This window comes from Pagrus pagrus (genome assembly GCF_965226575.1).
Source record: "Pagrus pagrus genome assembly, chromosome: 8".
NCBI classification, from domain to species: domain Eukaryota; kingdom Metazoa; phylum Chordata; class Actinopteri; order Spariformes; family Sparidae; genus Pagrus; species Pagrus pagrus.
This window is the reverse complement of record NC_140192.1, coordinates 29,626,163-29,639,729: the sequence shown is the minus strand read 5'-3', so window position 1 is coordinate 29,639,729 and position 13,567 is coordinate 29,626,163. Positions and strand designations below refer to the sequence as shown.

Here is a 13,567-nt window from a genome sequence, read left to right as displayed (position 1 = left end):
CTCACCCAACCCTCTCAATCAGGCTTTGACCTTTCTAAGCACTTTGCAGCCTGCCCTGCTTTTTTAAACATGCATGATTTAATCTGTGAAAGTAACTAAGATGTACCTTTCTGTAAGAACATTGCATTCATGTGACACAGCCCTGTACACAGACAAGCAGGGTGAACAGACTGTGGCCTTTTGGTATCTTTTAGGCTCCATGCAGACACCTCACTTAGGATATCACGGATGCTCTGTAGATGGATATTAGTGATGCACGGGTCGACCCATAACCCGCGGGACCCACCAACTGCCCCCTGGATTTTTTGGGTTTGGGTCAGCTTTTAAGAAACATACAAAATGCATGTGGCACTCTTTCATTTCAAGTCATGATGCATCCAGAGTGAATCACAAATTAACTTAACCAGAGGCCGGCCCCCGGCCCACTTAAATAGGGCTGGGAATCTTTTGATATCTAATGATTCAATTTGATTAAGATCCTTTGGTGTCCGATTTAATGATTAGAAAAAAAAACATTCAGTCTGTTGCTCCTGTTTATTTCTTAAAAAATACTGCATTAATTCATTAAATAATTAATTTGAAAGCATCTTTCAGTCTCCAGACTGTGTGAGAATAACTAAATGTAAATGAAGGGGACATAGAGTGCTCTGCCATGTTATTAACATTGTGTCTTCAGGCAGTAGATAGCAGTGTTTGCTGCACCATTAGCTCTGAGGAAAGCATCGCTGTCCATGACTCAGGGCAGGCACAGAACCAGGCTGAGTACAGCTGAGTTATTTTCTTCACTGCTGAGTTAGTTTAAGATGTGTAATGCTGCAGTGTGTTAGTTAGCTGGTCTCATTTGTTACAGCTGATCCCTGCTCCACTTGTTAGCATGAGTCTCTGGATGATGGTGTAGAAAGTAATCACAATGTACCTAACACTCTCTCTTGAAATTATCCTACTGCCTTTTGTGAAGACGAATTACAAGCTATGATAACCTGTGTGCATGCTGTAGGCCGTCCAGGTCGAGTGTATTTGTGTTTTTCCAAAAAGACCAAAAAGGCCTTGGATTCATTTTTGGTTCAGGTTTGCTTGAAAGACACATCAGGCAGTGTGAGTAGTATTTTAAAACTTCATAGAGGAATGGTTGCTAACTAGAAGAAATTTGCACTCTTTTAGTATGGCAGCTGCCATATCGAATTCTTTAAAAAGAAAAAAAAATCCATTCTTTAGATTGTTTTGCATGGCAACACTTTGGAACATGGCTAGCTCCATAAGCAGAAGGGATCCTGCACCTGGCGTGACAGGAGGAAAGTCCTATTTCCTGTATAAAAAAATAACACTGGGTAAAATAGTGCCAAAAACATGCCAAAGGGGGGACTTGAAACTGCTACCTACAATGTTTCCACCAACCGTTTACAAAGTTCAGGTTGGCCTTCATTGACCACACGCCTGTGAGTACAATTTTGAATATTTAAAGAGAATTAGTTGAATAAATATATCCTCAAGCAGGTGTGAAAGAGGTCAACAGTCATGTGTAGAGCAGTTGGAGTAGCTATTCCTCACTGACTGACAATGAGTCAACATAGCTTGTTATTTTCTCGGGTTGTTAGTGTTATTTTAGAACTGTACTATCAAAACTCACACGTTATACAGAACCAGTTATTATACCCTATTACATAGTTTGGGTCATTCGAAGTGTGGTTGTATGAGGTTCTATAGTCAGTGTAGCACCTGGAGTAGATGGTCAGCATGCCCCCAGTTAGCAATGCAGAATAATGAACTGCTGTGGACGGGGTTATCGCCTTCATGTATTTGAGCCACTTATAAAAAAGGTCCACCTAAAAAAATCAAGTGTACCTTATATTTCAATTATTTACCTTGCTATCAGACAGCCTTTTGTAATGGGAAATTACTGTTATATATGAGCCAAATATCGCTCTGTCCAACCAACCAAACTACATAGTCAAAATCAGTCATTTTAGTAACCTACATCCATGCTCCCTTCAGCACAGTTTGTTTGAGTTATGTGTGATGTCAGGGGGCAAAATGTGACGATACCACTGATTTTAAGGGAAGGAGGATGGTTCTCTATTAGATTTCACTTGCCTTCCTGTTTTTATTCAGTATTGATATAATTACGCCACAATTTGTTATTCTATTATTCTGCTTACAAAATGCACAACAAAACCAAGTTGGGTCACGGGAATGAACTAAAGTTATGGCAAAACATCCTCCCAACTTCATACACCATTATGTCATCCTTCATGTACTCAGTACCAGTACATCATTCTTACTGTACATAATATTTATTTGTATCCATGTGGGAGCTATGACATTTTCATACCAGTTACCTTGGACACCAATACCTCCCCTCTTTCAAGGTTACACACCTGTCTTTCCATAATATCCCCTTGTCCATCACTTTCCAGTGAAGTCATCCTGACCTTAAACACACACTACACAATTATTCCTTGCTGTCTACTAGAAGTAATAAAAACAAATTATTAAACTAGACTATTTGTTGATTATTCATATATTGATCAGGAATAACAATGCATTAGTAAAGTTGAACAATATTTCCAGCACCCCCTTCCTATGGCAGCGAGCCACCTCCACTATCAGGTGTTGTAATGTACTGTAATTTGTCCCTCTTCGTTCATGTTGAAATCTGACTGGAGGAGAAATGTACTAGGGAAAGAGGAGAGGCTAGAGAGAAATTACAGAAAGAACCAGTCTGATGACTGAGTTTAGTCAGAGGCTGAACTGGACAAAAACCCACAAAATCACTCACAAACCCTCAATCCCTGCCCTGGCTCGCTAGCTTACAGCTAATATACAGTAACAGGCTGAACACACGGAGTAATATAACTGGAAAATTCCTTTTGCTTTCCTTGTCAACACGCTACTAGAAGGTAAAAAAAAAGGCTGTCAGGAGATGATTTACACCCATAGATTAAAAGTGGGATTGTTGTGACAGGGGATTGTGCAGAAGGCTGTCCAGTCCCAGGCTGGTGAATGGTGCATGTACATTAAATTCCACATAAATGCCCAACATAAAGCTGTTGTTTGAATAATGGCCATGTCAGGTTGCTTATAAAGTGCAGGTATAAAACATTAAGGAGTGGTGGAATTACCTGTACTTTAGCACACAGGGTAAATTCACGAGGATGCACATTTTCACAGCACTAATTCAGTGAGTGCAACAGTGTCAGATGTTGAGATGTGAAATTACTGTCAATAAAACTAAATATTACACTAAAACTTTGGCAAGTTTCAAATGAAAAGCATGCCAGCAACGGGATGGATTATGATCTGCTGGAAGGCTTTTATTCTGAAACATCTGTGCTGGAAGTGTTGACTTTCAATGACAGTAGAAAGCCTGGCTCTCTCTGTATTTAAGGGAAATACAGGACCAAGTCACAGTTTAAAATTTACAGTAGACATAGAGATAGGTTAAACGACAAGAGATCAGTAACAAAAAAAGGTTTTCAAATCTCAGACTGATGATGAGACTAGTCAATAAGGGTATTTCTTTGCAATATAAAGGGAGTGTAACAGGGAGGTTTGCACAATACAGGACGGGACAGCCAGGACACGGTACCTCTCCATCATGATGGCTGCCTCCTGCTCTCTTTTCCGCCTCTTTCTCTCAGCATTGCCACGGAAAGCCCTGCCAGGACGTCAAAGCATTAAGTGGTTTTATGGGGAAATTTAATCTAATGTTTCAGCTGTCCTGATCCTACCAACAAAGAGTCTTTGTCTGAACCCAAACTGACCCAGGGGCTGAATAACTTTTACAGAACTCATCAGATCTAAATTGTTTCCCTTGTGGTTCTTATACTTTTGGTTTTGAGCAATAGTTTTTTGGAACAGGGCTGACTGAAATGCAACGAAGGAGAGAGAAATTGACCAGATTTAAGTCCTTTGGGTCTATTTGGGTTCGGGCATGAATAAAGTTCCAGTCAGGGTGGGATGGGGCGACAGATAAAGGGATCTTTAGTCATTAAGGGTTAGTGAGGGGTTAGGTCAGATTTGTTAAGTGGTAAGAGTTAGCAGCACAGGGAAGTACTATTCACCAGGGGGAGAAAAACAGTGTGGATATTTTCAAGTAGCAAACACACACACACACACACACACACACACACACACACACACACACACACACAACGGCCGCAAAACAAGATAGGGATCTACAAGTAGACACTGAGGAGAAGCCAGGAAATCTGGTCGTCCAATGTGAGTTACCAGTATTAGCCATCCCAGAACTACTGACTGATTGTTATCTTCTTTATTATAATTTAATTCAAAATTATTTTTAAACCATCATTTTTATGTGTTTCTGTCTTGATGTCTATTATTTCTCATCCTGTTGGTGTGTTGGTCATCTTGGGTGTGCCTTTCACAAAGAGGACATAATGGTTTTGACAGAATGTCAGACAAAATGAGAATCATCTGTGAAAACGTATGTCAGAAATGAGGTCATGTCCTGCAGTCTGGTTTTGACTGACAAACAGACAGACAGCTGATGAATTCAGGGATGATAAACAATGGGCCTCAGTCACCGGAGTCTCATTGCTTATAATCCAGAAGCTCATAGCTCTGCTTCTGCACTGCTATTACATCGTTTCTTCCCCTCCATCAATTTCTGTTCCCTCTCCCTGAAAAGATGAACATGCTGGAAGTGACTCTTCTCGGCCTGTCACTCCTTCCACCATCTGCCATCAACAGAAACTCCTAAAGTGGAGGGCTTTATTCCTGACACAGCAGATTTAACCAGGGACATTTAGGCTACAGTGTAGGCTGGTTAGCATTTAGGAAAAAATCCTGTTTGATCATTTAATTTATTAAAAAATAAAATATTTAAATATAATATTTCAAAAAATATATTTTTCTTTCACAATTCTCATTTATAGTGATAATCTTACAGATTTTCATTTAAGTAAATGTTAAGTCATTATCACAGAATGAGGTAACCCAAAGGTGATTAAGCCGCTGGCCCACTAATGGCAATATTATATATTCGCAGTATTACGAGCTGGGTGCAGGTCTCGACTTTCCTGGAAAAAATTCTGTATTAGGTTACTCCTAATGCAAACTACTAATGTTCCACTGCTGCAGCTACTCATTAAAAGCATTTAAATGGTGAAACTCAAGTGAAGTTTTATCATGAAGTATTGAAGTATTGAGTTTGTCGGTTAGCTTATGCTATTGCGCATCAAAAATGCATTTATGAAACAAGACAGTGGCCAAAACAGATCAGTTTCAAACACTGCACAGAGTAATGAATGAACAAGGAGCAGCCACAGTGAGCTGCACACCTCCACCTGCTCCACCAGGGGACCAACTCCTTTCACTTTGCCCTCATGTTCACAGATTCATGTTGTGTATAGCATACAATCTAAATCCATTTGCTCTCAGGATGATGGAGAGAGTTATTAGTGCACACATCTGCTCTAGACTCAGAGAATTACATTAATTAGGTACAGCTTAGTAAATTCAGCTATCAGCTAGTGAAACGCTTACAGTCACCTGAAAGACTTTCACCTATCACAGCTTGTTAAGGACAATAATACTTCATTTTACACCTCAGCTCTAGTGATTTAAAATATGCACTTAACTGCACTTTTGATTTCAAAATGAATAATTCTTCAGTCCCATCTAGTCCTGTTCTACGTGTCTGTTTTTATGTAATGAGACTACTCTCTTTCATAGAGCTAAACACAACACTGATGCCAGTGAATGCACTTTGTTATATGTCTTATCCATCAGCGTGATCTATGTCTATCTTTGGATTTAAACACAAAGAAAGTAGCTTTGCTTGGGGCGATGCTTTGCTTTGGCTAATATGCTTTTCATGATGGTTGCGTAAGCTAATGGTTTTAGACAGACAATAAGTGTGTGTGTACTAAGTCATCGCCGTTGCACTGTGTTGCTATGTAATACATGAAAAAATGTTTCAATTAAGCAAGTGTCACTATTCATATGAGGTACACCAATACTTCTGAAGGGGTATAAAGGACACAGCAGACTAAATAGCAGAAAGCCAAAAGAGGAAAAGGGCTGAAGACATGCTAACTGACAGAATGTGAAGAAGGGAGTGCATTTAAGAATTAGCCAGATGGCTAACACTGGCACATTTCCAGTAATGTCGATAAATGTGTTATCCTTATAAATAAATAAATAAATGAAATGAAGAACAGTGGGGGAGGCTGAAACAGTTACTCACGATATTCTACAGTCACGGTTTGGATGACCGCCACATTGAGAGTACAGGAAGAGAAGAGCACAAAATGAAAGAGAAGTTAGAAACAGGGCCAGCCACATGCTCCACACAAGTACACATCAGAGACTGCTTCATGTCGCAGTTCTCACTTTCACAGAGGATACAGTGAGCAAAACAACTCACCTTGACTGGAAAGGTCCTGACTATAAACTTAAAATGTCAGAAAGCAAGAAGAGAATCTTTGTCCGTCTAATTAAGACATAACCACTGAAAGAAGTGAGGCTCGCTACAGGACAGATGATAATGCACATACCTACCTGCTCACTTACAAACTGTAACAAACCCGTCATATTAGAGGTGAAACACACTAGTGTCAGGCCCCTGTATTCATTTGACCATAATGGCGACATGGAAAGAGAGAGAAAGAAACAAAGAAAGAAACAAAGAAAGAAACACTGGCATAAAGAGAGAAAAGACTGAAGAGGGAGCGTGGGAGAGACGAGGGGAAAGATTATGGTGGGTGAGCTTTGTCTGTTTGAGGGTCATAATTATAAGATCTGGGTGATAGGTGATAATTAACTGGTCACAAAGAGTGGAGGGCACTTTCTGTGTGTGTGTGTGTGTGTGTGTGTGTGTGTGTGTGTGTGTGTGTGTCTGAACTGACCAACATTCTCTCCAAGGCCCATTTCAGAGTTTCAAGTATTTTTGGAAACAGTTTTTCTTTTTTAAAAAAACAACAAAAAAACGAGACGAGCATTTTAGCACCCAGTACTGATATGGACACTATCAGAACACAGAACTAGAGAAGAATCAGTCAGGAAGGATGAGGAGAGAGCAACTGTCTGTGGCCAACACATGTAAAACCTTTCCCTTTTTGGGAGTTGTCTTGCTTTTGTCTCTCCATTGCACCTGTTGTCACTTTCATTTGCACCATAACAGAAGTGGAGAGCTATGACTAGTGAATACTTTATTATAACAAGTTGAACTGGCTCTTTATGTTGGTGACACCAACAAGTACAAATGTGTAAAGACTCATTAAGATTTTGTAGTACAACACTACATTTGTGTTGTTAATCTTGGAAAGATCAGTCCGATCCATTTCCTGCCAACCCAGTGGTGGTGCAGCAAGACACAGTGATGTACAGAGTGGGAGTGAACATGGATGTCTATGCCATACTCACGCCTGCATGGTGGTGGTGGCTGTCTGAAAGCTGAACATATTCTCTTTGGGGAACCAGCTATTAGGATTGTCCTCTGCAGATACAGAAAACAAAAGGAAGGCGTGTTGTCAGCCAGCAGGATATTTAAACAGGCCTGACAGCTAGAGCAGGCTGCTAGTGAATACAAGATGAAGATGAAGTGAAACATTTGAGGGTGAACCGGGTGAAATACACCTCGCTTTATTCACGTGCAGCTCAGGGTAACTTACGTCTTATCAATATTTTTCAAAATGTTACTTTAGAAATTGCAGCGTAGGTGAACACATGAACCACAAAGCCATTGATATGACAAATACACTTTACCCCTGTCATCTGTTGAGGCTCTGTCCTCGCTGTACATCCTCTCCAGTTTCTTGCGGTGCTTCCCTCCATCCCATGGTGAGGTGTCCAGGTCCAGGGAGCGCTGGCTTTGACACGGCGCCCGAATGCAGGTCACACAGTCCGGGGTGTGATCATCTCGTGACCCCCCTCTCCTCATCCCCCAGTCCCGGATGTTACTGGCACTCTCTGAGCTCTGCAGTGGCTGTGATGATGACGGCTGGCCTCTGTGATGCTGGTGGGCATGGTGATGGTTGCTGCGGTGATGGCTACTACGGTGATGGCTATTGCGAGGTGCTGCGGTGGAAGGCTGGCTGGTGCAGGACGGGTTGTGGTTGGCGGAGGCCTGGGACAGAGGTTTCTCCCTGGAGCCTTTCAGCACCTCCAGCTCAAGGCTCTCCTCGCTGCCATTGTCCCCAAGGGTCATCCCTGCTTCCCTGGTAATTGTGTACACCTTGGCTGGCTTCACAACTACGCTCCCCTCTGTAACTCTGGCACCTGGTGGTTCCTCTGTGGAAAGGCTGCGCTCAACAGACAGTCGACGTTTGGAGGGGCCCAAAGGTGCTTGAGCCTGGAGGGTGTTGACTTGAGTCTGACTCTGTGGATGAGCACTGGGATTGGTTTGGCTAGGCAGATTGGGATTAGCTATGGGCAAACAGCGGCTCTGTGGTGGCAGATTGTTGTAATGCAAGTGGCTGACGTCTGGGGAGTCGCAATCCTGGCCGGGGAAGGTGTCAGACAGTAGATGATCTGGACAGAAATAGGGCAGAAAAGGAGGAGAGAACTGCTGATAAATCATGTTGTCCATAATGTATTAATTTTACCTAAGCTAAAACGTACAGTAAATATGAATGAACATAGAGATTGTTTGCTGCGTTGTGGGATGTAGCTTTGGCAGTGGAGTAGTAAACACTTGTGAGCCAACAAAACTTTTGGGAGGACAAGAGTGGAAAGCAGAGAGCTGGCTGAGTCATAGAAAAAAACAATGAGAGAAATTATGAAAGATTGATGAGTTGGTACAGTGCATGAGGGTCTTTGGCATCCAGAATGGTTATGGAAGAATTGAAGTTCCTACTCACACAGTAAGCAGTTTGTAAAGTGTAAACTCATTGGAATGGGAACGTTTGTGCTGTGGATAAACACAAATGGGATATCATTTTTGTAGTGATAGATAATACGTTTTTTCTTTTCAACACTATCTTTTGATTTATCTATACTTTGATGTTGGTAAAGTTAATCTGTGCTTTGTCACATAGTGACAGGGCTGGTTGGTGAACTGATTAGATTGCATGCTGGCTCACTGGGACCATGCTGGAGACAGTCAGCTCTCCTATCCAGCTAGAATACAGACTAACTGTCAGGTGGCAGGGCATTTAGCTCGGTCTCAATCTGAACAATAAGTAACTAACTAGACCTAATTTAACTTCAAATAGCTCATTCAGAAACCTTTCTTGTTTTATCGTGGTTATTCGACTGAAATAGACTGATTTGATTGTAACATGATGCTGTTTTAATGCTGTCTAAGTCCTTGCTATTTACTATCTCATGAACTGGTTATAAGGCAGGTGCCTTCAGCAGTGCATGAAATTGATTTTTACTGCTAAAATAAAGACAGTGGCTGTAAGTTTGATATAATGGAAGCTTTATAACTGACAAAAACAAGTTTGTAACATGCATCTGAATGTAAATCCAGCCTGCATCTCATTAATAGTCCTGGTGTAGATGATTTGTTTTTCCTCCTGATGTAAGGTTAATCAGTATGTATTCTAATTTAATTTATTTCTGCATTCATTTATTTTTAAAAAACTGAAAAATATATATATATATATTTTTTTTCCGATTTGAATTTATTTTTTTGGATGTTAGGTCTCACTGCATCAAGCAGCAGAAATGTACTAGTATGCTGTGATGTAGGATGTTTATTACCTGGTTTTAGTGTTCCTTGCTGATAGTGTGAGTTGCTAGATAATGATTTTTTCCCGTGTGTGTGTGTGTGTGTGTGTGTGTGTGTGTGTGTGTGTGTGGTAGTGTCTGTGTGTATGTGCCACCTACCTGCTCCGTTGCGGTTCTCTGGATTGGTATTGGACAGATACTCTCCGAATGCTCTGGCTGCGCTGTAGAGACACAAAAAGTGCAGCGGTTAACCTTCAGCCTGACTGTATACTGTAACTACTATTGTCAAACACAGAGAAGAGACACACAAAGAGTCAAGATTTCACAGGAATCTTTCTATATAAAATCTGTCTGAGCTGTCTGGCTTGCATCTTTATTGGTGACTGTCATTACATACTACCAGTAAAGTAGTTTACACCCCCACAGAAGGCTGTAAGAGGCAAAAATAAATCATTGATCTGTTTCGTGTGGCGTTGACATGAAGTGTAGGTGAAAGAAGTCAGAGTGACTTGCCTGGCTGTTCAGGCAAGCGGATCAGTGCCAAACAGAAATGGAAAAGGAAAGGGAAAGCCCCTTGAGTCTGTCGCTGTAGCATTTATGATTTCACCCATTTAGTGCAGTTTCTCCTTGTTTTTCCTCCTCTGCTTCTTTACCAGTGCCGGGTTTTCTGGTCCAACAGGCTTTTTTTGTTCAGCTGGACTTTTTTCAAGACCTTTCAAGACCATCAGATTTATGGTGTGAGGGGTGTGGCCCTTCCAATATTGCATTTTTGGGCCTTGATTAGAGCACCACCATCTAGCAACTGGGAAGCACTTGCATATAATTTACAGTTATACGACTTTGTTTCATGTCTCTAGCTCAATCCAGCTCAGAGCAATTTGAGCTGCTGCAGCAAACAACAAATCATTTTTAAAAAAAAGACAGAATCGTTCTGTACCTTTGGGACTTGAACCCTAAAAATGACCACCCCCCTCCATCTACTGGACAGTAGAGGTGGTAAACTCGACTCTTTTTCCTGACTCGACTCTCATTATCTTCACCTAAGAGAGTCGGTTTTCAAGTCACTCGAGTCAGATACCGAGAGCCCTCCTGCCCCAGCACCCATAGAACATGCGCACCAGAGACCTTCTCCAGCTGAGCCAGCTTTTCAGTTCAGCCCTCCCCAACATGAGCAGAATTAAATAAAAGGCTCCTTAAGACATTACAAATGTTATCAGACTCTATGGATCAAATTCTGAATCACTTTACGGGGGCTGTGATGCTCAAAAATATGAATCCACTGTTTTACAGCTGTTCCTGCTTCTATTATTGTGTGCTGGAGGAACTTTTTTTGGGCTCCTGTGGGAGGGGGAAGTTGTTATTACAATATTTGATTGCTGTGTCAACTTGGTTTCCAAGCCTCACACTTTTCCAGGAGGCTCGCAGTGAAGCACTCCTACAACTGTTGGCAGCCGAGTATCAGGACATCCAGTCACTCGCTTGCTCCTGCTGCACTAAATCAACGAGTGCCACCCACTCCAAGTCCCTACTCAATCACACTAAAAGCTCAAGAGAGCATATCTCTCTTTCACACACTCTCTCTCTCTCTCTTTCTCCTTCACTTCTGAATTGATTAACAAATGTCAAAAATGTATTTTCTAAATGTTAATCAATAACGTGATGTTGACAGGAGAAAAACACCAGAACGCAACTGCGTGGGAGTGCAGCTATCGGACAATAACCAGTGCACACAGGCTGAAGTTGTTTGTGGTTTATCTTTAAAAAAGGAGGTTGTAAGCATTTAATGAATGAATAATCATCTTTTTGAGGCAAACAAAATGTATATTAGGAATTCTTTCTATGACATCAGACAGAGAGCAGAGCGAAGCAACAGACCGTAGTGAGCTTGGTTGAGCAACACACACTGCAGCACTGAGAGCGAGTAGTGAGTGAGCGACCAAGTGAGGGCCTCATGCAGCTTCAGTCAGACATCTCAGGAGAGTGAGCGGGCCTTGTGTGTTAAGATGATGTCTTATACTTTGTATTGAGCTGTTTTAATTAGTTTGTAATTGTGTTCATTTTTCTATTATTATATTTCTCTCTGTGAGTGATGTCGTCATTTTACAGGCTGGACACACAGGATGCGCTGCCTGGCATTACCTCTCGCGTTTCAATTCAGCGTCCATGTTAACAGGATCAACCAGCCACACAAGGATGCATGAGTAACGCTTCTCACACGTGTGTCACGTAAGGCTGCTGCGTCGCTTCATCTAGAGATTCAGAGTCTTGGCTGTTTTTACCGTGACATGCGCATGGTTCTCAGCAAAAATATAAAGTTGTTCCGATTCTGATACCAGTATCGAAATGCCGCAGATACTGACGAAAATGCAGGTATCAGTATCGGCAAGTACGTGAGTCTATGTACCGATCTCATACCACGTAATTTTGAAACGGAATCCTGCTACTTCCCAGTTAGCTCCATTAGCTCTGCTTAATGTTACACACCGGAAATCTATTTCTTCTTCGTCTAAAAACCAACACAGGAAGTTGCGCTGCACTGCCCCTGGCAACTACTGTTTTTAGAGCGGCAAAGAAGAAGGTGATTTCCAGTGTGTAACGTTAAGAAGAGCTAACGGCGCTAACTGGGAAGTAGCACAGTCCCGTTTCTAAATTACATGGTAGAGGAGTCAGATGGAGCTGGCAACATGTCAGCTTTTTGGCAATATTTTACTCTAATAACTCTATAACCCCCCCAGTAAAACAGCGACACATTCAGTATGCAAGGCTGAAATTTCAAAGGGTGGAGTGTTACCAATATCAACACCAGCAACCTTATAAAGCATTTGAAGGTGCATCGCAAGAAAGAGCACGACGAAACTGCTCTCCACAAACTTTATGAGACAGTGAGGGAACACATTTCATGTAGGCAATCAGCTTTACTGATGACATTTGGACCTCCGATGTTGCCCCATGTCTTTGTCTGAGTCTGCACACTGGGTGAACACAGTCAACGTTAGCCCTTCAATGTGCTACAAGCAAACGAGTTCTGTGAGTAAGTTTTAAGGGAATTGTTTATTCCTAGTTTTATTTAAGCTGCTGTTGCACTACTGTTTTAAACTGTTCTACTGAAAAAGTGGCTGCACTTTAACAGTTTTTAAAGGAAGTATTATTTATCTACAACAATTATAGCAATCATATCAAATCCATACAGGTTTTTTTTTTCTTTTTTAACATGCACAGGTATTGGATCAGTACTTGGTATTGGCCGATACCCAAAGCCCCGGTATCGGAATCCCTGGACAACCTGCTGTTGTCAGCATACCTGTCTTTCCATCTGAATGAATGTTCTTTAACAGCTGCCTCTCACCAGGGTATTCTTGCATAGTGAGCAGAGGACTGGAAAACAACTACAGCTTGCCTCCCCTGCACAGCTGACAGGCCAGATACAGGCTTGTGACATTGCACGTACCAGCAATAAAGCCAGGAAATAAAGGCAGGCATGTATACAAAGTACACATACTGGCAGGAACAGTGTGGAACTGGCATGTTGTGCAGAATGTGGCAGAACGTCTCTGGTTTGTAAAACATAATGTTCTCTCTTACATAATGATCAGTTACATTTACAGTTCCAGCAGCAGATCCACTCACTATCGAGTTACCCTGCATCTGTACTGGTCGTATGAAGCCACACGCCATTCAATTCATACTACAATGAGCCGAAGCAGAGCGTAAACACCGGCCATGACACCGGGGGCTACAGACAGCAACTTTTATGGTGGGTGAGTTTCTTGCATGTTACTCAATGCATTAGTTGATATAAATTAACAAGCCCACTTTAAATTTGAAACATGAAGGATCCGTTGCTCTTTTGCTCAGTTCATTGGTCTCTGCAGAAACTGTCTCCTGGTGTTGTCGTACCAAACCGTCCAAGATGCTGGACACGTTCACG

General features: G+C 41.7%; 1 protein-coding gene across 2 annotated transcripts in view; it reads right to left on the bottom strand.

The window, feature by feature from the left end:
* The window catches only part of nsmfb (NMDA receptor synaptonuclear signaling and neuronal migration factor b), a 58,578-nt gene that overhangs the window by 28,588 nt on the left and 16,423 nt on the right, over positions 1-13,567 (bottom strand). The window contains exons 2-5 of one of the 2 annotated variants that reach the window (XM_084359844.1): positions 9,799-9,860; positions 7,732-8,496; positions 7,390-7,462; positions 3,587-3,655 (exon numbers count right to left, since the gene is read on the bottom strand). In XM_084359844.1, the coding sequence (XP_084215970.1) occupies positions 3,587-3,655; positions 7,390-7,462; positions 7,732-8,496; positions 9,799-9,860 (969 nt within the window). The remainder of the gene's footprint in view (positions 1-3,586; positions 3,656-7,389; positions 7,463-7,731; positions 8,497-9,798; positions 9,861-13,567) is intronic. The other variant, XM_084359845.1, reaches the window with a different exon arrangement.